The sequence below is a fragment of the Epinephelus lanceolatus genome, chromosome 22 (assembly GCF_041903045.1).
Source record: "Epinephelus lanceolatus isolate andai-2023 chromosome 22, ASM4190304v1, whole genome shotgun sequence".
NCBI lineage: Eukaryota > Metazoa > Chordata > Actinopteri > Perciformes > Serranidae > Epinephelus > Epinephelus lanceolatus.
In genome coordinates this window covers 14,610,791-14,636,609 of record NC_135755.1, presented here as the reverse complement: position 1 = coordinate 14,636,609, position 25,819 = coordinate 14,610,791, and the positions used below count along the sequence as shown (strand labels likewise).

The window sequence follows — 25,819 nt, the reverse complement described above, 5'->3', positions numbered from 1 at the left end:
GATCCTCTTGCTGTGTTGTAAGGAAACTATTGGATGTATGACAGTGTTGTGGCATCTTTATTGGTCATGCTGAAACATAAAATAATACAGTCTGTTGATAGGAGAGTTCAGTGTCTGGGAGGTTTCCTACTCTGAGGTAGCGATGTGTGCTGACTGATTACTGCTCTGTGGTACAGACATGTTTATATTCGGGGGAGGGTTCATTATGTATTTTGTACTCATTCATTTGTTCATGTTTCATAACCACTTATCCTAGTACAGGGTTGCGGGGGGCTAAGTGAGGTACAGCCTGGGCAGGTCACCAGACTGTCACAGGGGCTAACACACAGAGACAGAAACCATTCACGCTCACATTCACACCTACTGACAATTTAGTCACCATTAATCTAGCCTGCATGTCACTGGATTGTGGGAGGAGACGGAGAACCCACAGGAAACCCACGCTGAAAAAAGGAGAACATCGAACTCCATACAGAAGGGCTCCGGCCGACTGGTGGATTCAAACTGACAAACAAATCAGCCTCATTCTGAGAGTCAGCACCTTCAAGTCTGAGGCCATATTTGCCCCTTCTGTGCTAGGAGAGAGTTACAGCCTAAAACAAATAATGCTCCTGGGGCCAAGAATAAATTTTCTTGAATCTACCTTTATATACAGGTCCATTGTAATCTGAAATTCTCTTCCTATTGATATAAAATCTACTATGAATGAAAAAATTACCATTAAAAAGCTTACAAAGAAATATCTTGCCATAAGATAAGCACACAGCCCTATTTGAATGTACTTATGTTCTTATTTTTATATCCTCATTCTTCTATAAATGTATCTGTTGGACTTCTGGCTATGTCATGACCAAGAAAGATGATTGAACACCCAGCTCCACCAGACCCTGAACTAAAATAGCCTAAAGCAGAGATGTAGTCGACAAATGAACACTAGACTGCATGACAAACTCTCGACTACAATGAGCTTGAGTCAGAAAACGAACAAGAAGGACACCAAATCAGGAAAACATGACAAAATTAAGGCCGGCACAAAGCAGCTAATGCTAGCTGCAATGATGCCAGGCGTGGCTTGCAGTGAAACAAGTGGAGAGTTGGAGATGCTAGCAGGGTTGAGGAAACTCAGACAGGAGAATAGTGACTCTTTGCGGGACACCAAACTGTCCCTCAACAGGCTGGAAATATCCATGGGTGAGATGAAGAAGCAAGTGGAGAAGCTGGATGAAAGAGTAACGGCTGCAGAAAATAGAGCAAGCACCACAGAAGACAGGAGTATACGCCAAGAGAGAGCTATGGGATATTTACTAAGGAGAGAGGCTAGCTAGCCCGCAACAACTTCGAGGTGTACAGGATAAGAAAGGGCGCAGAGGAGAATGACGTTATCGTTCATGACTGACGTTTTAGAGACAACACTAGAGCTGCAGGGAGGACTGGCAGACAGGTGCATAAAAATGTGCTCAATGGAAAAAAAGTCCATGTAAAGACAGGCAGGTTTTTGATCCTATGGGCTCCTGTCATTACATAATTTAGATTACGGAGTCATAGGGTGCTGTGCTGATTTAATTGTGAATTTGGCCAAAACTGATATTGACTTATGTTAATGTATTTTTATTTCATTTTATTGTTTAACTATACCAATTAATTAATTTTTTGAGACTCTTTATGTGGATTTACATGCTGCCATAATTTGCAGTTTGCATGTTTGGTTGCCTATCTGTGAATCTTTTTTTTAAATTATTTCCTGGCATAGAAGCAATGTAAAATTCAAATTTGAATGAATGTTTTGTTAAATAAATACATTTACCTGATTAGTGTGCTTGTTTTATTATCACTTTTGTTTGTAGTGTTTTTCCTTTCTGCTGCTTTGTTGAATTATGGTTTAGTCTACATTTACATCTCATTTTATATCATTTGAGTATCAGTTTGGTATTTTGATTGTTTATAGATCTTAATTTGTCTGTACTCCTATTTTATGTTTGTACTTAATTTCAAATGTGGAGGACCCCAGGAAGACTAGGGGCACATTCATATGTTTATAATGGGGATCTTTGAATGAACAGTAAACAACTGTTAGCATTAAAAGAGTAAAAGGATTCCAGGAGCACCCTGCAGTTTCCCCACCCTTGTTTAAAACCAGTTGTTTGCTGAGTTGGTCAGTTAATTAGCAAACTTACCTGAGCCTCAGGATATTAGCCAAATTAGAGTGAGAGTTAAAAAAACAAACAAAAAAGTTTTTGAGCATCTAAAAGTCAGGTCACTTTTGTGGTTGAACAGTTTTAGAGGCTCTTTGTTCAGATTATTTTTCCTGAAAAAGACTTTCCAGACTTGTGTTAATTATTGTGTGATTTGAAATGTGCCATACTCATTTTTTATATGATTAAGAATATGTCAGGCAAATACGAATACAATAATGCTTTGTGTTTTTATAAGTTAAATATGTTTAGAAATAAACAAATATCAAAACCACAGCTGTACAATCAACGCCAGGAGGCTCCCAATTATTTCACTGAAGGACTTCCAAACATACTGTACACCTGATCAATATTCAGTATTAGCAAATAAAAGTGATACAAGCGTTCACTTGATCCTTGATGTCACAGTGTGTCTTTGCATTACATCAACAGCCTTCAGGCATTGTTTGTCAAAGACCATCAAACCCTGGAAACTTTTCATTGGATGCTGTACTTACTGTAAACAAACATACTTTGGTCAAAGGGGTATAAATTTGAGGTGCATCGGTCAGACAGTCAGAATACTCCTGTTTCGAGTTGAAGTCATTTGGACCTGAGAGCAACTGCAAACTGAAGGTGAGTCCAGTACATTTATTCCACTCCGTTCACAAACCCAACAGAGTCAGTTACTTAAATGCTCACAGTCCGTTTGATAGTATTTATGTAAGTTTTTATGATTTCTTTCAGAAAATGAAGATCCAAATTTTGGTGCTGGCCTTTGCTTTGGTGGTTGTGATCACTGCAGCACCAGCAGCACCAGCCAAAAAGGCTGCTGCAGTAGACCCAGGTAACTAGATGATCTAATGTAATGTGATAGTTGTCATAATACTTGAAGTAGTGTGATATGTGCACCAGATGTCTTATGTATTGATGCAATGCCATAACTCTGTATGTATGTTAGGGAGTCAGTGTCTTGTGCAACTTTTAAAACAATCACAGAACTTGCCAAGTTCTTTACAGACAACAGTTTGACTAACTGTCTTTTATTTATGGATGCAATTTCTTCTAAAGATGAAAAGGCTCTGGACGATGCTATTGCCAAGAACGGCCCTGCAATAGACAAGGCGCTCAAAGACGTCACTGTCGACGATGCAATGTCCGACTCTGACATTCAGGACCTGGCTGTGAGCAACATGAATGACGCTGATGCAGATGAGGTGGCAAGCAACATGACCTCCGCTGACACAGATGACGCGTTGAGCAGCTTGGATGAAGATGATGTGGCCAGCATGATGACCTCCGCTGACGCAGATGAGGTGGCAAGCAACATGACCTCCGCTGACGCAGATGATCTGGTGGCAGCCAGTGACTCTGATGATGATGCAGACTCAGACGAAGATGCTGACGTAGCTGCGGCAGCAGACAGCGACTCTGACGATGATGATGACGCAGACTCTGACGACGATGCTGAAGTAGCTGCAGCATCAGACAGCGACTCTGACGATGACGCAGACTCTGACGACGACGCTGACGTAGCTGCAGCAGCAGACAGCGACAATGACGATGACGCAGACTCCGACGACGACGCTGACGTAGCTGCAGCAGCAGACAGCGACTCTGACGATGACGCAGACTCCGACGATGACGCTGACGTAGCTGCAGCTGCAGGCAACGACTCTGACGATGACGCAGACTCCGACGACGATGCTCAATAAGCTAAGATGTGAGAATCCCTCAAAAATCGTTAAAAAAAATGTATATTTTGTACGATATATATATATGTGTTCTATCTATGCAGCTCTCCAACCTAACACCTGATCTACAGTAAAACGGGTATCATCTTGACCGCCAGGTTATGTACACTAAAGCCCTCTGAAGCATTGTCTTACAACAATGGGACCACATTTTGTTGCACTGTGTGGTGTTAAACCAGTTGTCCTTTGGGACAAATAAAGTTGACAGGTGACATTGATGTAAAAGCTTGTGACAACATGAAATAAAAGGTTTGTGTCAGTTTCAATATCTGCATTTTTGTGCTTTTTTTCTGTGTCTGTGTACCTGTAACATTTATTAATTCATTTCAAAACCACTTTTCTGGTGGCGATGAGATGGCGAATAGCACGACCCCCGCTGACAACGATTAGGTGTTGAGCAAAATGGACACAGATGATGTGGCCAGCATGATGAACTCCGCTGACGCAGATAAGGTGGTGGAGAGCGACATTCAATACGTTTACATGCACGCAGTAGTCGAATTAAGGTCATAGCTCGCCCCTTCTCGTCTTGTCCAAGTACAAAGTACGTCTGAGTCTGCCTCGATGGGCGGTGGTGAGTACTTTTTAATATAGTGCATATTGAAATAGCTCCGGTTCTTGTTCAGAAAGACAAATGAACACTAGACTGCATGACAAACTCTCGACTACAATGAGCTTGAGTCAGAAAACGAACAAGAAGGACACCAAATCAGGAAAACGTGACAAAATTAAGGCCGGCACAAAGCAGCTAATGCTAGCTGCAATGATACCAGGCGTGGCTTGCAGTGAAACAAGTGGAGAGTTGGAGATGCTAGCAGTGTTGAGGAAACTCAGACAGGAGAATAGTGACTCTTTGCGGGACACCAAACTGTCCCTCAACAGGCTGGAAATATCCATGGGTGAGATGAAGAAGCAAGTGGAGAAGCTGGATGAAAGAGTAACGGCTGCAGAAAATAGAGCAAGCACCACAGAAGACAGGAGTATACGCCAAGAGAGAGCTATGGGATATTTACTAAGGAGAGAGGCTAGCTAGCCCGCAACAACTTCGAGGTGTACAGGATAAGAAAGGGCGCAGAGGAGAATGACGTTATCGTTCATGACTGACGTTTTAGAGACAACACTAGAGCTGCAGGGAGGACTGGCAGACAGGTGCATAAAAATGTGCTCAATGGAAAAAAAGTCCATGTAAAGACAGGCAGGTTTTTGATCCTATGGGCTCCTGTCATTACATAATTTAGATTACGGAGTCATAGGGTGCTGTGCTGATTTAATTGTGAATTTGGCCAAAACTGATATTGACTTATGTTAATGTATTTTTATTTCATTTTATTGTTTAACTATACCAATTAATTAATTTTTTGAGACTCTTTATGTGGATTTACATGCTGCCATAATTTGCAGTTTGCATGTTTGGTTGCCTATCTGTGAATCTTTTTTTTAAATTATTTCCTGGCATAGAAGCAATGTAAAATTCAAATTTGAATGAATGTTTTGTTAAATAAATACATTTACCTGATTAGTGTGCTTGTTTTATTATCACTTTTGTTTGTAGTGTTTTTCCTTTCTGCTGCTTTGTTGAATTATGGTTTAGTCTACATTTACATCTCATTTTATATCATTTGAGTATCAGTTTGGTATTTTGATTGTTTATAGATCTTAATTTGTCTGTACTCCTATTTTATGTTTGTACTTAATTTCAAATGTGGAGGACCCCAGGAAGACTAGGGGCACATTCATATGTTTATAATGGGGATCTTTGAATGAACAGTAAACAACTGTTAGCATTAAAAGAGTAAAAGGATTCCAGGAGCACCCTGCAGTTTCCCCACCCTTGTTTAAAACCAGTTGTTTGCTGAGTTGGTCAGTTAATTAGCAAACTTACCTGAGCCTCAGGATATTAGCCAAATTAGAGTGAGAGTTAAAAAAACAAACAAAAAAGTTTTTGAGCATCTAAAAGTCAGGTCACTTTTGTGGTTGAACAGTTTTAGAGGCTCTTTGTTCAGATTATTTTTCCTGAAAAAGACTTTCCAGACTTGTGTTAATTATTGTGTGATTTGAAATGTGCCATACTCATTTTTTATATGATTAAGAATATGTCAGGCAAATACGAATACAATAATGCTTTGTGTTTTTATAAGTTAAATATGTTTAGAAATAAACAAATATCAAAACCACAGCTGTACAATCAACGCCAGGAGGCTCCCAATTATTTCACTGAAGGACTTCCAAACATACTGTACACCTGATCAATATTCAGTATTAGCAAATAAAAGTGATACAAGCGTTCACTTGATCCTTGATGTCACAGTGTGTCTTTGCATTACATCAACAGCCTTCAGGCATTGTTTGTCAAAGACCATCAAACCCTGGAAACTTTTCATTGGATGCTGTACTTACTGTAAACAAACATACTTTGGTCAAAGGGGTATAAATTTGAGGTGCATCGGTCAGACAGTCAGAATACTCCTGTTTCGAGTTGAAGTCATTTGGACCTGAGAGCAACTGCAAACTGAAGGTGAGTCCAGTACATTTATTCCACTCCGTTCACAAACCCAACAGAGTCAGTTACTTAAATGCTCACAGTCCGTTTGATAGTATTTATGTAAGTTTTTATGATTTCTTTCAGAAAATGAAGATCCAAATTTTGGTGCTGGCCTTTGCTTTGGTGGCTGTGATCACTGCAGCACCAGCAGCACCAGCCAAAAAGGCTGCTGCAGTAGACCCAGGTAACTAGATGATCTAATGTAATGTGATAGTTGTCATAATACTTGAAGTAGTGTGATATGTGCACCAGATGTCTTATGTATTGATGCAATTCCATATTTCTGTATGTATGTTAGGAAGTCAATGTCTTGTGCAATTTTTAAAACAATTACAGAACTTGTCAAGTTCTTTACAGACAACAGTTTGACTAACTGTCTTTTATTTATGGATGCAATTTCTTCTAAAGATGAAAAGGCTCTGGACGATGCTATTGCCAAGAACGGCCCTGCAATAGACAAGGCGCTCAAAGACGTCACTGACGACGATGCAATGTCCGACTCTGACATTCAGGACCTGGCTGTGAGCAACATGAATGACGCTGATGCAGATGAGGTGGCAAGCAACATGACCTCCGCTGACACAGATGACACGTTGAGCAGCTTGGATGAAGATGATGTGGCCAGCATGATGACCTCCGCTGATGCAGATGAGGTGGCAAGCAACATGACCTCCGCTGACGCAGATGATCTGGTGGCGGCCAGTGACTCTGACGATGATGCAGACTCCGACGAAGACGCTGATGTAGCTGTAGCAGCAGACAGCGACTCTGACGATGATGATGATGCAGACTCCGACGACGATGCTGACGTAGCTGCAGCAGCAGACAGCGACAATGACGATGACGCAGACTCCGACGACGATGCTGATGTAGCTGCAGCAGCAGACAGCGACTCTGACAATGACGCAGACTCCGACGACGATGCTGATGTAGCTGCAGCAGCAGACAGCGACGATGACACAGACTCCGACGACGATGCTGACGTAGCTGCAGCAGCAGACAGCGACTCTGACAATGACGCAGACTCCGACGACGAAGCTGACGTAGCTGCAGCAGCAGACAGCGACTCTGACGATGACGCAGACTCCGACGATGATGCTCAATAAGCTAAGACGTGAGAATCCCTCAAAAATCGTTAAAAGAAATTGTATATTTTGTACGATATATATACATGTGTACGTGTTCTATCTCTGCAGCTCTCCAACCTAACACCTGATCTACAGTAAAACAGGTATCACTTGACCGCCAGGCTATGTACACTAAAGCCCTCTGAAGCATTATCTTACAATAATGGGACCACATTTTGTTGCACTGTGTGGTGTTAAACCAGTTGTCCTTCGGGGACAAATAAAGTTGACAGGTGACATTGATGTAAAAGCTTGTGACAACATGAAATAAAGGGTTTGTGTCAGTTTCAATATCTGCATTTTTGTGCTTTTTGTCTGTGTCTATGTAATAAACCACCGTTTATTACTGAACAGTACAGGTTACTGTTGGCCGTAACTACACCAAAACAACCAGCAAACAAGAACTTAGCTGTAACTCCAACTGTGCACTCCTGCTCTCTCCTCCAGTTCGCTCATACACACACCAGCACGCGCACTCACACAGCTCTCATCCCTGTCACACTCGCACCCCGCCCCCCTACCTATACTCATTCAATCCCAAACATGCCATTAACTCACAGAACATTGACATTATAACAGAACATTTACTGCAGGGTCGCTACAATATCGTAACATGGTTTAGATTCCTAAATATATATTTACCTCGTCGCTAGATAGGCCTACTCCTGTCCTACGAGGCCACCGTCACTTACCTGACGGGAGGGGTGAGCGAGTGAGCGCGGGTGAGCCCTGCAATCTAGAATTTGACTGCTGATGTCACTGTTACTCACCATTTTTACACACTGAGGTTTTAAGATCCATCCTGGATTGAAACTTGGTCTTGTGGAATAAATTTGTGACTTGAAGACAGTGTGCAGTGTTTCTTTTCTGCATTTATGTTGTTTGTTTTAATAGTCATGCACATCTTATGTGTTGTGCGTATGATTACACTACTTACATTGTCAAATAATTTATTTGTAGGAGCACACAGGGCAGCACGGTGGTGTGGTGGTTAGCACTCTCGCCTCACAGCAAGAGGGTTGGCGGTTCGATCCCGGGCGTGGGAGCCCTTCTGTGCGGAGTTTGCATGTTCTCCCCGTGTCAGCGTGGGTTCTCTCCGGGCACTCTGGCTTCCTCCCACAGTCCAAAGACATGCAGGTTGGGGACTAGGTTAATTGACAACTCTAAATTGTCCGTAGGTGTGAATGTGAGCGTGAATGGTTGTTTGTCTCTATGTGTCAGCCCTGCGATAGTCTGGCGACCTGTCCAGGGTGTACCCTGCCTCTCACCCGATGTCAGCTGGGATAGGCTCCAGCCCCCCTGCGACCCTCAAGAGGATGAAGCGGTTAGAAGATGAATGAATGAATGAAAGGAGCAAACAGAGATGACAAGAAATATAAGTAATGATGACAGCAAAAACTCTCTCAGTGATCACCATGTCTTGTCCTCTGAAGATTATTTAGTTATTTAAAGGGCCACTGTGTAAAATGGGTTGAAAAATGTTGAAAACAGTGACATCAGTGGTCAAATTCTAGATCGCAGGGCTCACTCGCTCACCCCTCCCGTCAGGTAAATGACGGTGGCCTCATAGGGACAAAAAGCCTTGCGCAGACACAAGTTTTTCAGGAGTAGGTCTATCTAGCGACGAAGTGAATGTTTATTTAGAAATCTAAACCATGTTACGATATTGTAATGAATCACTCACGAGCAGGAGACCAGAGTAGCGTTCGGGAAAAAGGCCAGTTTATTTAAGCACTCCAAAAACTCCGGTAACACTCCAGGGGGTAAAAGACTCCGTCCCAAACTCTGACTCTTCTAGCGTAACACACACACTCCATACACACATACTCGTTTACAATACCTAGCGGGCACCCCCTCCCCTCTCTGCTCCGCCAATCTCCAGCCCGCACACTGACTAACAGCGTAGCCGGTAAACAGAGCTCAGCTGTTTATTTAGCCTAGCAATATCTCCGGACTATAGTAGCTGCAATGGACTTTGAACGCAATGGACTTTGAACGCAATTTTGAAGAGTTTCTTGTAGCGGACACAGACCCAGAGCCATACCTGTTTGAGCCGGAGCATACAGATGACGAACTTGGATGCTGAGCGGGTGAGAAGAGAGGCTGAATCCTCAGCTCCCATCTTGCTGCACAGAATGGGATTCGGTGCTACTGCTACCATCGCTGGGGAGATATATCATCAGGAGGGAAAGCGCTGCAGAGAGTGCATCACAAGGAGTGAAGTTGCGTCTTCTTTTCCTCGCAGATGACGGTTCGGGTTCATTCTCTCCTGTTGCGTGGTAAGTGTGGTCCATTCGCAAACTTAAAAAATAAAAAAACCTTTCACTACTCTCTATCGACGAACTACTAACACTCTCTGCTGTTTCCTCCTCCTTCTTCCTTCCTTCCTTCCGCTGTCTTCGTTGGTTTATTTATATACTCAAAACGCGTTCTCTGACTGGCTGGATTCTCTGGTCGGTCTGCCGTACATACAAGGCGGTGCAAGATGGCGACCTCTCTAAAGCAAGGCCCTTGCTATATATATATATATATATATATATATATATACATAAAAGCATAATTATAAGGCTAAGAAAACCAAACGAATTTTATTTTATAGCGATTATACACTCATATAAACATATTAATGGGTAGAATATTCAGAATCAGATTCAGATTTGACAATAAACCATGCCAAATATTACGCACTGGCCCTTTAATGTTTATTACTCCAGGGACAAGTATATTAAATGGGACCAGGATACACGCAGAGCCATCTGTAACACATTTATTAAATGTTCTGTTGTCATTATGAGCACTTGTCTGAGCAACATCTGTTCATAATATAATGTAAGGTACCATTTAATCTCAAGAGTACATAAGACACAGATTACTGAGTAAGGATCATGTCAGCCTAACTTATGTGCTTCACACATTTACAAGTACAAAAAAATAAAACTGTATATTTTGTATGATATAATTACATGTGTATTTATTGTACCTCTGCAGCTCTCCAACGTGACGCCTGATCTACAGCAAAATTGGTATCATCATGACCACCAAACTATGTACAATAAAGCCATCTGAGGCACTGTCTTAATGATAATGGGATCACATTTTATTGCACCTTATGGTGTAGAACCAGTTGTCTTTTTGGGACAAATAAAGTTGACAGTTGAAGTTGTTGTAAAAGCTTGTGATCACGTGAAATAAAAGGATTGTCTCAGTTTCAATATCTGCATTTTTGAGATTTTTTACTGTGTGATGAGGAACTGTGGACAGAGCACAATGAAATATTGCTGTCTACATGTTTAAGCTCACTGAATATGTGTATTTATGAGGTATTATAAGTATGAGTACTTATAATACCTCATAAATACACATATTCATGAGGTATTATAAGTATGAGTACTTTTTACTTGCAAAGGTTTAATTGCACCTACAGTAATGAATGTAGGTGCCATCAACTCTAGTAATTTTTGAGCTATCTTCACTTTGTTTCCACCACAGCCTCTCTGCTGTTCACCAACATTACTCGTGTCACGTGCACATGAGTGTGTGTGTGTGTGTGTCTGTGTGGACGAGGTCAGCCCCTGCACCGAGTGCATGTGAGAGGTTGCAGGATGATAATGAATCAAACCAAAATGTTTAAAAATACTAACTAGAAAAGCACTCAGACAGTGCAGACCTCCGCCAAGTAGGTGATATCCCCCCCCCCCCCCCCCACGTTAGGTAATCGCTAACTTTCAGCTAACTTACGCTAACCGCTAACGTTTGTCAATTGCTAACGTTATGCTACCTTTTGTAACGGCAGGAATAAACACACCTGTAGGAAAGAAATAGGCAACGTTGCCATTTATGGCTGTTTAAAAATGTGCTGGCTCTAGTACCAGAAGATGAAGATGTCTTCAATGTAATCGCTAACGTTAGGTAATCGCTAACATTGGCTAACGTTAGGCAATCGCTAACGTTGGCTAACATTAGGTAATTGCTAACGTTTAGCTAACTTTCACTAACCGCTAATGTTGGGTCCATGTCACTGGTCCGACAGCCCATTGGTCCGACATCCCATTAGTCCGACGGTCCGCTGTGCTGAATGGCTCCCGGCGGGCGTATTTCTGCCTTGATGGTGCGCCGCAACCAGCTCTGGGTCAGCTGGGAAAGGCTTGAGGCGAAGCAGGCTCACAGCTTATGTGTTTGTCACTTTCTTTTTCATTTTAAACCACACCATGATCTTTTCCTAACCCTAATAAAGTGGTTTTTGTGCCTAAACCTAACCAGACCTTAACCACAGGGCACCATGATGACTTCGGAACGGACTTCGGAACAATGGGTTTAATATGGTCGGAACAATGGGATGTCGGACCAATGGGCTGTCGGACCAATGGGCAGTTCCCCTAATGTTTGTCAATCGCTAACGTTATACGCATGTCCAAAACATCAAGCTGGGAGGCAGTTTTAATCAACAGCATCATCTTGTACATATCGTGTCATTGAGTCAGGCAAGCCCCTATTCAGTCAGACGATAGACTTTATGTTTTCACTGAGTCAGGTCAGTCAGACGATAGACTTTATGTATTCCTGACGAGCCCAAGTAGGCCTACTCGCCACTGCCAACCGGTGGCACATGTCTGTTTATGAAATGAGTCTATTCTAAAACTCGGTGAATACACTGCTATTGAGAGCTATTTTATTATTTCATCCACTTTGCTTCAACCGATCACCACCAAAATTTTATCATCTGTTCCTTGTCCCATTATCCACCTTTCCTGAAAATTTCATCAAAATCTGTTCAAAACTTTTTGAGTTATTTTGCAGACAAACAAACAGACAGACAAACAGACCAACGCCAGCGAAAACATAACCTCCTTGGCGGAGGTAATAAAAGAACCAATAACTTCAGCGCTTATCAGTACTATGGTCTTGGGAATTTAGCCCAGGGGCTCATTATACTAGATTTCAGTACCCATTCCTAATGTTGACTGAAGTTACCAACAGTACGCTGATTGTAAGCATAGATCCTCTTGCTGTGTTGTAAGGAAACTATTGGATGCATGACAGTGTTGTGGCATCTTTAGTGGTCTTGCTGAAACATAAAATAATACAATCTGTTGATAGGAGAGTTCAGTGTCTGGGAGGTTTCCTACCCTGAGGTAGCGGTGTGTGCTGACTGATTACTGCTCTGTGGTACAGACATGTTTATATTCGGGGGAGGGTTCATTATGTATTTTGTACTCATTCATTTATTCATGTTTCATAACCACTTATCCTAGTACAGGGTTGCGGGGGGCTAAGTGAGGTACAGCCTGGGCAGGTCACCAGACTGTCACAGGGGCTAACACACAGAGACAGAAACCATTCACGCTCACATTCACACCTACTGACAATTTAGTCACCATTAGCCTAGCCTGCATGTCACTGGATTGTGGGAGGAGACGGAGAACCCACAGAAAACCCACGCTGAAAAAAGGAGAACATCGAACTCCATACAGAAGGGCTCCGGCCGACTGGTGGATTCAAACCGACCAGCGAGCTGGAAAAGAGACAGAAAACCATTCAGGCTCACATTCACACCTGCTGGCAATTTAGAGCCACCATTTACCTAGCCTACATGTCATTGGATTGTAGGAGGAAATGGAGAACCCGGAGAAAACCTACGCTTAAAAGGGGGAACATCAAACTCCATACTGAAGGGCTTTGGCTGGTTGATTCAAAACCAGAACCTTCTTGCTATAAGGCGACATTGCAAACATGGTACCACTGCTGCGTATTTCATACTGTGATTAAATAATGTATTATTACTATATATTGTATGTATAATTTTATGTGTGCTGTCAAGCTTCCCAAAAAGTTACAAACAAGTAACTGGGGGGAAAGCCAGACAGAGGTTTGCTGGATAGCCAGTGATTTATATTCTTTGCGTTTTGTTCGCTTGTCTTGCGTTGTCATGGGGAGTACTTGCATAAGATTAATTATGCTTTTGTTTTGTAGCAAGTGAGCTGCTGCCTTGGTTTTTTGTTTTGCTTCTTTGCTGCTTTTGATTTTATTTGCCCAAACCAGCAACCTTAAGCTCTGAAGGTGTAGCTTGTGAGCTCCTCACCCACTGGGTGTATGTAATTGCAGCCAAAGGCCTGTCATTCACGGGAGAATATCGTTGTTCTTTTGGAAAACATAACAAGTTATTTATCTCGCTAACGTAAATAATACTCATTACATTGAAAAATACATAATTTGTAATAAAATAGTGGTTGTTAATGTTTTGTTAGAGACCCCCACAGATGTATGGTTTTACAGCTTTCATGGGAGCTAATGCCCTCTTTATGGGAGTTCAGCTCCCACTGGCTCCCACATAGTTCGAACCCTGCCCTTCTGGGTTAGGAGAGAGGTACAGCCTAAAACAAATAATGCTCCCGGGGCCAAGAATGATTTTTCTTGAATCTACCTTTATATACAGGTCCATACAGTAGCAATCTCGAACTCTCTGCCTATTGATATAAAATCTACCATGAAAGAAAAAATTACCATTACAATGCTTACAAAGAAATATCTTGCCATAAGATAAGCACACAGCCCTATTTTATGTACTTATTTTTATATCCTCATTCTTCTATAAATGTATCTGTTGGACTTCTGGCTATGTCATGACCAAGAAAGATGCTTGAACACCCAGCTCCACCAGACCCTGAACTAAAGTAGCCTAAAGCAGAGATGTAGTCGACAAATGAACACTAGACTGCATGACAAACTCTTGACTACAATAAGCTTGAGTCAGAAAATGAACAAGAAAGACGCCAAATCAGGAAAACATGACAAAATTAAGGCCGGCACAAAGCAGCTAATGCTAGCTGATCCTATGGGCTCCTGTCATTAAATAATTTAGATTACGGAGTCATAGGGTGCTGTGCTGATTTAATTGTGAATTTGGCCAAAACTTAATTATTATTTCCTGACATAGTAGGAATGTAAAATTCAAATTTAAATAAATGTTTTGTTAAATAAATACATTTATCTGATTAGTGTACTTGTTATATTATCACGTATGTTTGTAGTGTCTTTCCTTTCTGCTGCTTTGTTGAATCATGGTTTAGTCTACAATTACATCTCATTTTATATCATTTGAGTATCAGTTTGGTATTTTGATTATTTTAAGATCTTAATTTGTCTGTACTATTTTATGTTTGTACTTTATTTCAATGTGGAGGACCCCAGGAAGACTAGAGGCATATTCATATGTTTATAATGGGCATCTTTGAATGAACAGTAAACAATTGTTAGCATTAAAAGAGAAAAAGGATTCCAGGAGCACCCTGCAGTTTCCCCACCCTTGTTTAAAACCAGTTGTTTGCTGAGTTGGTCAGTTAATTAGCAAACTTACCTGAGCCTCAGGATATTAGCCAATTTAGAGTGAGAGTTTAAAAAATCGACGAAAAAGTTTTTGAGCATCTAAAAGTCAAGTCAATTTTGTGGTTTCAGAGTTTTAGAGGCTTTTTGTTCTTATGATCATTTTATTTTTCCCACAAAAGACTCCCAAGGACTTCCAAGCATACTGTACACCTGATCAATATTCAACATTAGCAAATAAAAGTGATACAAGTGTTCACTTGATCCTTGATGTCACAGTGTGTCTTTGCATTACATCATTAGCCTTCAGGCATTGTTTGTTATAGACCATCAAACCCTGGAAACTTTTCATTGGATGCTGTACTTACTGTAAACAAACATACTTTGGTCAAAGGGGTATAAGTTTGAGGTGCATCGGTCAGACAGTCAGAATACTCCTGTTTCGAGTTGAAGTCATTTGGACCTGAGAGCAACTGCAAACTGAAGGTGAGTCCAGTACATTTATTTCACTCCGTTCACAAACCCAACAGAGTCAGTTACTTAAATGCTCACAGTCTGTTTGACAGTATTTATGTAAGTTTTTATGATTTCTTTCAGAAAATGAAGATCCAAATTTTGGTGCTGGCCTTTGCTTTGGTGGCTGTGATCACTGCAGCACCAGCAGCACCAGCCAAAAAGGCTGCTGCAGTAGACCCAGGTAACTAGATGATTTAATGTGATGTCATAGTTGTCATAATATTTCAAGTAGTGTGATATGTGCACCAGATGTCTTATGTATTGATGCAACGCCATAACTCTGCATGCATGTTAGGAAGTCAGTGTCTTGTGCAATTTTTAAAACAATTACAAAACTTGTCAAGTTCTTTACAGACAACACTTTGACTAACTTTCTTTTATTTATGGATGCAATTACTTCTAAAGATGAAAAGGCTCTGGACGATGCTATTGCCAAGAACGGCCCTGCAATAGACAAGGCGCTCAAAGACGTCACTCTCGATGATGCAATGTCCGACTCTGACATTCTGGACCTGATTCTGAGCAACATGAACAATGCTGATGCAGATGAGGTGGCAAGCAACATGACCTCCGCTGACACAGATGACGTGTTGAGCAGCTTGGACGAAGATGATGTGGCCAGCATGATGACCTCCGCTGACGCAGATGAGGTGGCAAGCAACATGACCTCTGCTGACGCAGATGATCTGGTTGCGGCAAGCGACGCTGATGATGACGCAGACTCTGATGATGATGCTGACGTAGCTGTAGCAGCAGACAACGACACTGACGATGACGCAGACTCTGACTCTGACGCAGACTCTGCTGACGCAGACTCTGACGCTGATGCAGACTCTGACGATGACGACGCAGACTCTGACGATGACGCAGACTCCGACGATGACGCAGACTCCAACGATGATGCTGACGCAACCGAAGTGGCTGCAAGTGCTTGATAAGCTAAGAAATCAGAATCCCTCAAAAATCGTTAAAAAAAAAATTGTGTATTTTGTACGATATATATACATGTGTATGTGTTCTATTTCTGCAGCTCTCCAGTAAAACAGGTATCATCTTGATTGCCAGGCTATGTACACTAAAGCCCTCTGAGGTATTGTCTTACAATAATGGGACCGTTGTCCTTCGGGGACAAATAAAATTGACAGGTGACAATGATGTAAAAGCTTGTGACAACATGAAATAAAAGGTTTGTGTCAGTTTCAATATCTGCATTTTTGTGCTTTTTTTCTGTGTCTATGTACCTGTAATATTTATTAATTCATTTCAAACCACTTTTCTGGTGGTGATGAGGTGGCGAATAGCATGACACCTGCTGACACTGATGAGGTGTTGAGCAACACGGATGCAGATGATGTGGCCAGCATGATAACCTCCGCTGACATATATAAGGTGGTGGAGCATGCAGTAGTTGAGCTAAGCTCATAGCTTGGTTAATCAGTCAAGTCGGACTTCTTGTCATGTCTGAGTACATGTGCAGAAGACAAAATCTAATTTCTAACCAAGTACGTCTGACTCCACCTTGATAGGCAGGGCTGTGTCCTTTTTAATATAGTGCGTATTGAACTATTTCTAGTCCTTGCTCAGAAACTTAAATAAATCCGCGTTTTGCATTTTCCTACCGTCCATGAACTTCAAAATGTTTAGCTCCTTCAGCTGTCGGAGCATGAATGTAGTTTACTCATCCGTCCAGAAGTGTGTTTTCTGCTTCTCGGTCGCCATGGTGTGTTTGTTTTTTGTTTTTGTCGGGAGGTACTGCACTGCTGCTTCGTCATCTCCTTCTTTTTCCAAGCTAAGATATTCTCAAGCTGCATGTAAACGTGTAAATGCAGTCTCCGACAACGATGCTGACGTAGCTGAGCTGGCAGACAGCGACTCTGACTCAAGACACTCTGGGGGCCACCAGTGAAAGTATCATAGTTCTGAGTAGTACCACAGAAAAAATGAGGCAGATGTGCCTTTTGTCATTTATAAAAAGACAAATCACTTTTCTATAGGCCTAATACATCAATGATATTTCAATGGAATAAATTACTTGACTTATTCATACTTCAAAAACAGCATCAATAAGTGATTAACATAAGGGGGATCAAAATAAAATAAATAAATAAAATAAAAATCAACCAGCCACCCTCCTCCCCTGACAAGTAAAGAACAGTCCCTTCACAAGTAAAGAACAGTCCCTAAAGCGTGGTGAGGTTTGTGGGCCGTTACTTGCCACAAAGAGAGAAATGTGAACGGCTCGTTTCTCCTCTGACACATCACGTACCTGTGTGCTGCCACGGCTCGCCTGTTCAGGTATTTCTGGGCAGTCATGAAATCAACAAAGAGGAAATTATTGGACCTGGAGCCAGACTTCTCCGTCGCCGGTAAGCCCCTATCTTACGCGGTATTTGACAGGAATACGGCATCTGTGACCCCCATTCAACCCACAACTGGCAGGATTCGCCGTTCGTTTCTGCTGCTGGTTGAAATCTGTACTCACACAGCGTGCTCCTGAATGATTTGTTTTGCTTGCGCAAAACTATTTTTTGTCACAAATGCGAGTAAAATGCTCACACTGTAGAGCTCTGTGGAAAACAAATCACTGTAGCATATATAAACAAATCTAACCACAGTGCCACAGGTGTGGCCAACAATGCTAGAGCGGGTGGCAACCAATCATGCGGGACATGGTCTCAATTTGCGTGACGCGTGAAAAGAGACAGAAATGCTGTGCAGTCCCGCACAATGCGGGATGTCTGGTCACCCTACTTAGCCACTCGCAAGCAGCAGCTAGTAGGGGGCCCCATTAGGGGAGATTCCAATGTGTTGTTGTTGTTGCGTGTGTTGTGTCTTTCGGGGTTCCATCATATTGTCATTGATATGGACCAATGTCAGCCGTCTCTGGGGGCCCCCTTCCAGCTCGGGGCCCTAGGCAATTGCCTAGTTTGCCTGTCTGGTTGCGACGGTCCTGATGCTGACGATGCTGACGTAGCTGTCATGGTGGCGAGTGCTTAATAAGCTAAGAACCAGAATCCCTCACGACATCCTGTCTGTAATTCACAAGTATACAAAATGTCCTCTCTTATTTTTCAGTTACCTAATAGTGAAATGATGCCTACAGACATACCACAAATTGTATTCAAAAAGGACAAAGTTTAGGTCCAAGTAGGAGATTCGTCAGGTCCAAATGCTTGATGTTTTAAGATCCATCCTGGATTGAAACTTGGTCTTGTTGAATAAATTTGTGGCTTGAAGACAGTGTGCAGTGTTTCTTTCCTGCATTTATGTTGTTTGTTTTAACAGCCATGTACAGATATTAATATATACTTTCAACATATTGTACCAAAACAGCCAGAATTATAATTATAGTATTATTACTTTCATTAATGTTGTTGTAAGCTACTGTCATTACCGTCTGTCCTGCATCTCTCTCGCTCTCTCTCTCTCTCTTTCTGTCTCATTGTGACATACGGATTACTGTTAATTTATCATGTTGATCTGTTCTGTACGACATCTATTGCATGTCTGTCCGTCCTGGAAGAGGGATCCCTCCTCAATTGCTCTTCCTGAGGTTTCTACCGTCCCCCCAGAAGAAGCAAACAGAGATGACAAGAAATATAAGTAATAATGATAGCAAAAACACTCTCAGTGATCACCATGTTATGTTCGCTGAAGGTTATTTAATGTTTATTACTCCAGGGACAAGTATATTAAATGGGACCATGATACACACAGAGCCATCTGTAACATATTTATTTAATGTTCTGTTGTCATTATGAGCACTTGTCTGAGCAACATTTATTTATAATACAATGTAAGGTAACATTTAATCTCAAGAGTACATAAGACACAGATTACTGAGTAAGGATCATGTCAGCCTAACTTATGTGCTTCACACATTTACAAGTACAAAAAAATTAAACTGTATATTTTGTATGATATATTAACATGTGTATCTATTCTACCTTAATTGGTATCATCATGACCACCAAACTATGTACAATAAAACCACCTGAGGCATTGTCTTAATGATAATGTGATCACATTTTATTGCACTCTATGGTGTAAAACCAGTTGTCTTTTGGGGACAAATAAAGTTGACAGTTGAAATTGTTGTAAAAGCTTGTGACCACGTGAAATAAAAAGGTTTGTCTCAGTTTCAATATCTGCGTTTTTGTGCATTTTACTGTGTGATGAGGAACTGTGGACAGAGCAGAATGAAATATTGCTGTCTACATGTTTATGCTCGCTGAATATGTATATGTATTAAGTATTATAAGTATGAGTACTTTTTACTTGCAAAGGTTTAATTGCACCTACAGTAATGAATGTAGTTGCCGTCAATGTCACAGCTCAAGTTTCTTTTATTGTGTTTTTATCCATGCATTCATTCATGTCGTTTCCTGTTTTACTTTGAAACTCACATCTCATCTCATTTCAGATCACTTCCTGCCCCTGAGTGTTTTCCCTCCGTTTTGATGGCTTCATCTGTGTCCGGCCCTGATTAGCCTCACCTGTGCCTTATTATCCTTCCCTTCACCACAGTATTTAGTGTGTGTCTTGTTTTCTCTCTGTGCCAGTTCGTCTTAGCTACTTGTGTGTCTAATGTTCCAGCCCTTTGTTTCCCTGTGCCTCTTTTCTTGTTTTTTTTTTACTTAGCCTGTTTTTTGACTCTACCTCTGCCTTGTCCCTTTGGATTTGTTTGCCTCTACTGATCGTCCTGTGTATACCAAACCTATCTTCCGACCAGTAAAGACTCATTTACTTACCTGAACTGCCTCGAGTCGTGCGTTTGAGTCCATTCTCTCCTGGTTCACCAGTTTTAACAGTACGAACTGGCACCAAACCATGGACTCAGCCAACTCTAATCCTGTGCATGCTGCCATTCGTGCTCCAAGAGAACAGATCCACCATCACAAGGAGCAGCTCACTGCAGTGAATAAAGGTGTAAGAGAACTTAAAGAGCACCATGAGGATTTCCAGGCCTCCATAAGCAGTCACGTGAGCCACCTGAGCAACCAGCTTCAACACCCAGTGAGCCACATTGAGTTTCTCATCCCTTCTTCTCCTGTTCCTATGCCTGCCACTGCCTCAGCTCCTGTATCTGCTCCACAACCGCTTCCTCCACTAGCTCTGGCCCCCGCTCCTGCTTTTTCCCCTCACCTAGCCAAGCCTGAGTGTTTCTCTGGAGGCTCTGGTAACTGCCGATCCTTCCTGGTCCAGTGTGGGCTTCATTTTGAGCTGCAGGGATCCTCATTTACCTCTGAGCGCTCCAAGGTGGCATTTACCATCACTTACATTTCTGGCACAGCTGAAGCCTGGGCCACAGCATAATGGGCTAGAGATTCCCTGTTTGCAACTCCTTGAGCCTGTTCACTTAAATGCTGAGCAAGATTTTTGACCACACCACCCCTGGTCGAGAGGCTGCACAAGTACTGGTGGGTCTTCACCAAGGCAAGCGACGAGTCGCGAACTGCGCCATTAAGTTTCGCACCCTGATAGCGGAAAGTGGCTGGAATGCTGCCTCCCTGCTTGATACCTTCCTCCATGGGTTGGCTGACCTGATAAGATTGAGATTGGACCCCCTTGAGTTACCAGGTGATTTGGAGTCCGTAATAACACTTGCTATCCGTATTAACACCCCTGCTGCACTGGAGGAGCCCATGCGGGTTGGAAGAGCCAGACTCACTCCAGAGGAACGCGAGCGCTGTCTGCAGGAGGGCTGCTGCATCTACTGTTCTCAGCTGGGTCATTTCCTGTCTTCATGCCCATTAAAAGACAAGGATCGCCAGTGTGGAAGAGGGTGCTGGTGAGCCGAACAACTTCCTCTAAATGTTCCTCCCGACCTCTCAGGCCCAGCTCATCACCCCTTCTCCGTCTCTCCCTCATCCAGTGCTGGTGGATTCTGTGGATGAGAGTTTTATGGACTGGAGATTACAAAGAAACTCGTAAGCAACAGCACTCACAAAAGACTACAGTCAAAATCTATGTTTTAATAGGGCAACACACGGCCAAGCAAAATGACAGATGCGTTTTGGCCTAAGTCTTCTTCAGTGTATCAAAGACACTGAATGCTATATATACATAGGTAAAATTTTAGCACTAGTCACAGTGCAAGGTGTAATGAGAGGCAATAGAAACCATATGTGTAGCAGCTGCAGCCAATGACAAGCTGACACAAGACAACTGATTTCTTGGTAGTTCTCACAAAACTTGTTCTTACCAAAAATTATTTTAAATTTGAGGACTCTTTCTACCTGCAGTGTCGGGGTGTCAGTATGGGGAGTTCATGTTCTCCCAGCTATGCCAATTTATTCATGGGCAAATTTGAGGATGACTATGTCTACAGGTGCAACCCTTATTTTTCTCTGGTGAAATGCTGGTTCAGATTAATAGATGATATTCTTTGCATATTTTCAGGGACGATGGAGGAGTTAACAGCCTTTCACACATACCTCAATTCTTGTATGCCAACCATAAAATTCACACTTGAATATAGTCAAGATTCTGTTTCTTTTCTCGATGTTCTTGTGGAAAAAACAGATCCTCTCAGCGCCAGTGTTTTCAGAAAACCTACAGATACTCTTTTACATTATACTAGTTATCATCTTCCAGGTTTGAAGAAAAGTGCTGCTGAGAGCAAAGAGAATCTGCAGCTCTGATAATACTTTTAATGAACAAGCTCATGAGATATGTGATCATTTCAACGGTAGGGGTTATTCATGATTCAGTATACACATATATATACATATATATATATATATATATATATATATATATATATATATATATACATATATATACACACTGAAGAAGCTTAGGCTGAAACGCGTCTGTCATTTTGCTTGGCCGTGTGTTGCCCTATTAAAACATAGATTTTGACTGTAGTCTTTTGTGAGTGCTGTTGCCTACTAGTTTCTTTGGGATCTCTCTGCAACTTGCACCCATCATGATTGGAAATATTGGAGTTGTGCATCCTCCTTCCTTCAGATGGACTAGAGATTAGCCAAGAGACTCTGGCTCAAGAAAGTTCCCCTCCCCAAGCCTTTGGAAGCCAGCGCTCTGGATGGTCACCTCTTGCACAGAGTCTTGTTAGTGTTTACTAACCTGCTGCTCTTCTGTTCCTCCTCCTGAGTTTCGGATGCTCCAGTTCCACCATCCCCTGAGGTTTCAGGGTCAACAGAGGTTCCTGAGCCTTCTCCTACTTCTACATCTGTTGATTCTGAGTTCTCGGACTTGTCCTGTGTTCCCTCCTGTTACCTTGACCTCAAGGAAGTTTTCAACAAGGCTCGTGCCACCTCCCTGCCTCCACACCAGACTTATGACTGCTGCATAGACCTTCTCCCTGGTACATCACCTCCCAAAGGTGGTTGTACTCTCTCTCTGTCCCTGAGAGGGAGGCCACGCAGAAGTACATCGACTCTTCCCTTGCTGCTGGGATCATCAGACCATCTTCATCTCCAGCATCTCCAGCGGGGCAGGCTTTTTCTTAGTGGAGAAGAAAGACAAGACTCTTCGTCCCTGTATCGCCTACAGAGGTTTGAATTACATCACAATTAAGAACAAGTACCCTCTCCCTCTCATTTCCTCTGCCTTTGAACTGTTGAAAGATGCTAAGATCTTCACCAAATTGGATCTTAGAAATGCTTATCACGTGGTGAGGTTAAGGAGGGGGACACGTGGAGAACAGCATTTAACACTGCCAGTGGTACCTTGTTATACCCTTTGGTCTCACAAATGCTCCAGCTGTCTTCCAAGCCTTAGTTAATGATGTCCTTTGGGACATGCTCAACCAGTTTTTGTCTAGTTGGATGACATTCTCATCTTCTCCCCGGATGAGCAGACCCACATTCAGCATGTTGGCCAGGTCCTGCAGCATCTCCTCGATCATCAACTCTTCGTCAAAGCAGAGAAATGTGAGTTTCATGTTCCCACAGTCTCCTTCCTCGGTTTTGTTGTCTCTGCTAACAACATTCAGATGGACCCCATTAAGCTGGCTCTGAGGTTCGTGGGTCCCTTTTCTGTTTCCAAGATGGTTAATCCTTTGGCAGTGCGTCTTCAGCTTCCCAGGTCCATGAGGATCCACCCAACATTCCATGTGGCCCGCCTTAAACCTGCTAAGGAGAGTTCTTTGATCCCTGCCTCCAGACCCCCACCACCCCCGGGTTCATCAACGGCGGGCCTGTGTACACCATCGAGTGTCCTGGCAGTTCGTCGCTGTGGCCTTGGTGTTTTCTTTTGTTTCTTTGCTGCTTTTGATTTTATTTGTCCAAACCAGCAACCTTAAGCTCCTAAGGTGTAGCTTGCTCCACCCAGCTCCAAAAGCGGGGAGTTGGAGATGCTAGCAGAGTTGAGGACAGTCTGACAGGAGAATAGTGACTCTTTGCGGGACACGAAATTGTCCCTCAACAGGCTGGAAACATCTGTGGGTGAGATGAAGAAGAAAGTGGAGAAGCTGGATGAAAGAGTAAGCGCTGCAGAAAATAGAGTGAGTGCCACAAAAGACAGGAGTATACGCCAAGAGAGAGCTATTAAGCGTTTAAGAGCTTATTAATTTTTTTGAGACTCTTTATGTGGATTTAAGTTGCAATAATTTGTAATTTGTATGTTTGTTTGCCTATCTGTGAAGTTTTTTTTTTTAAATTATTATTATTTCCTGAAATAGTAACAATGTAAAGTTCAAATTTGAATAAATGTTTTGTTAAGTAAATACATTTATACCATGGAAGAGCTAAAACAAACAATTAAAACTTTAAAAGGAGGCAAAACCCCAGGACCTGATGGTCTCCCTTGTGAGCTGTACAAAACATTTACGGACATACTTAGACCTTATATGCTTAAAATGTACTCTCAAGCCCTCGAAAATGGGTCTCTGCCTCAAACATTGAGTGAGACTCGCTGTCATAACACTCATTCCAAAACAGGGTAAGGACCCAGAGGAGGTTGGAGGATACAGACCTATTTCTTTACTCAGTGTGGACCAGAAAATATTAGGTAAAGTTTTGGCAAACAGACTTAACAGATATATGAGTACGTTGGTTCACTCGGACCAGACCGGGTTTGTCCCTGGCAGAAACTCCTTCTCCAACCTCAGACGCCTTTTTAATATAATGTACCATACTAAGTACCAGCTGTATCAGTATCAGCGACCTCGTTATTGGCGCTCTAGACGCCGAGAAAGCGTTTGACCAGGTAGAATGGTCTTATTTATTCGCTGTGCTGGACAAATTTAATTTAGGAGACAAATTTATCGCCTGGATCAAACTTTACCTAACAGAATGCTATCCTCCCACTTCAGCCTGTATAGGGGCACGAGACAGGGGTGTCCCCTCTCACCCCTCCTGTTCGCGCTGGCCATCGAGCCCCTCATGGAGTCTATTTGCACTGATCCAAATATCTATGCCTCCAATGTTACATACACACCTGATAAGATTTCCCTATATGCAGATGACGTTCTCCTGTTTATTACCAAGCCTCAATTAAGTCTTCCCACTGTTTTGGATAAAATTAACTTGTTTGGATCCTTCTCTGGTTACAGGATTAACTGGACCAAGAGTGAGTTAATGTCTGTTGGCCTGATACAACATTTACCATTTAAGATTTCGTCTTAGACATTCACCTATCTTGGGATTCAAATCACTAAAGAATTTCCCTCTCTTTTTCAAGCCAACTACCTACCCCCCTCTTGTGGCCAAACTCCGAGCTAATCAATCAATTTTGGAGATCACTCCCTATATCACTGATTGGCAGGATTAACACCATTAAAATGATATTTCTCCCCCAGTTGCTGTACCTTTTCCAATGCCTCCCCTTGTTTTTGCCCAAATCATTCTTTAAGAAATTAGATTCTATTATCTTCTCTTTTATTGGGGACTATAAAAGTCACAGAATTAAAAAAGCTCACCTCTGCAAACCAAAACGAGATGGTGGGCTTGCTCTCCCCGATTTCTGTCTCTACTATTGGGCCTCTAATATAAACATTATTTCGAGGTGGGTGGATAATTCAGCTGACCCCCCTCGCTGGCTGCAATTGGAGCGGGTGCAATGCTGCCCATATAGTCTGAGTGCAATGATCCTGTCTCCAGTGGCTTTAGATAAATCTATCTACAGTGGAAGTGTCACTATACACAGTATGATCAGAACTTGGAGGCAAATTAAGACGCATTTCGGGATCAGTCAGCCCTCCTTCCTACTCCCCATTGCTGGGAACCCTTCATTCCCGCCATCCCAACTTGATAATGTATTCTCACAATGGAGGGATTTGGGTATTCTTACAATCGGTGACCTTTACCTGAACGGAACCTTTGCCTCATTTTCTCAGTTGCGAGAAAAGTATAAACTCCCTTGGAGTATTCATTTCAGGTTTATGCAAATTAGAGACTATGTGCGCACCTACCTTTCTTCTTA

General features: G+C 42.3%; 3 protein-coding genes across 3 annotated transcripts; all 3 read left to right on the top strand.

Moving 5' to 3' along the window:
- The first annotated feature begins 2,703 nt into the window (after positions 1-2,703).
- On the top strand, positions 2,704-4,191 carry LOC117272737 (uncharacterized). The gene is made up of 3 exons (XM_033651780.2): positions 2,704-2,807; positions 2,919-3,018; positions 3,243-4,191. Exons 2-3 carry the CDS (start codon positions 2,922-2,924, stop codon positions 3,884-3,886), a joined length of 741 nt encoding a protein of 246 aa, XP_033507671.2. The 5' UTR covers positions 2,704-2,807; positions 2,919-2,921; the 3' UTR covers positions 3,887-4,191.
- Positions 4,192-6,335: 2,144 nt separating this feature from the next.
- On the top strand, positions 6,336-7,885 carry LOC117246261 (uncharacterized). Its single transcript, XM_033610099.2, has 3 exons — positions 6,336-6,440; positions 6,552-6,651; positions 6,876-7,885. Exons 2-3 carry the CDS (start codon positions 6,555-6,557, stop codon positions 7,571-7,573), a joined length of 795 nt encoding a protein of 264 aa, XP_033465990.1. The 5' UTR covers positions 6,336-6,440; positions 6,552-6,554; the 3' UTR covers positions 7,574-7,885.
- A 7,412-nt stretch (positions 7,886-15,297) lies between these two features.
- Positions 15,298-16,633, top strand: LOC117250864 (uncharacterized). Its single transcript, XM_078164354.1, has 3 exons — positions 15,298-15,400; positions 15,512-15,611; positions 15,836-16,633. The coding sequence occupies exons 2-3, from the start codon at positions 15,515-15,517 to the stop codon at positions 16,363-16,365; spliced, it is 627 nt and encodes a 208-aa protein (XP_078020480.1). The 5' UTR covers positions 15,298-15,400; positions 15,512-15,514; the 3' UTR covers positions 16,366-16,633.
- The last annotated feature ends 9,186 nt before the right edge of the window (positions 16,634-25,819 follow it).

What these genes read in the sequence shown, in the direction of transcription:
- LOC117250864 (XM_078164354.1), top strand. Translation starts at nt 15,515, where the DNA reads ATGAAGATCCAAATTTTGGTGCTGGCCTTTGCTTTGGTGGCTGTGATC. An exon ending in GGCTGCTGCAGTAGACCCAG is followed by an intron (nt 15,612 to 15,835) that starts GTAACTAGATGA and finishes TTACTTCTAAAG; the next exon opens with ATGAAAAGGCTCTGGACGAT.
- LOC117272737 (XM_033651780.2), top strand. Translation starts at nt 2,922, where the DNA reads ATGAAGATCCAAATTTTGGTGCTGGCCTTTGCTTTGGTGGTTGTGATC. An exon ending in GGCTGCTGCAGTAGACCCAG is followed by an intron (nt 3,019 to 3,242) that starts GTAACTAGATGA and finishes TTTCTTCTAAAG; the next exon opens with ATGAAAAGGCTCTGGACGAT.
- LOC117246261 (XM_033610099.2), top strand. Translation starts at nt 6,555, where the DNA reads ATGAAGATCCAAATTTTGGTGCTGGCCTTTGCTTTGGTGGCTGTGATC. An exon ending in GGCTGCTGCAGTAGACCCAG is followed by an intron (nt 6,652 to 6,875) that starts GTAACTAGATGA and finishes TTTCTTCTAAAG; the next exon opens with ATGAAAAGGCTCTGGACGAT.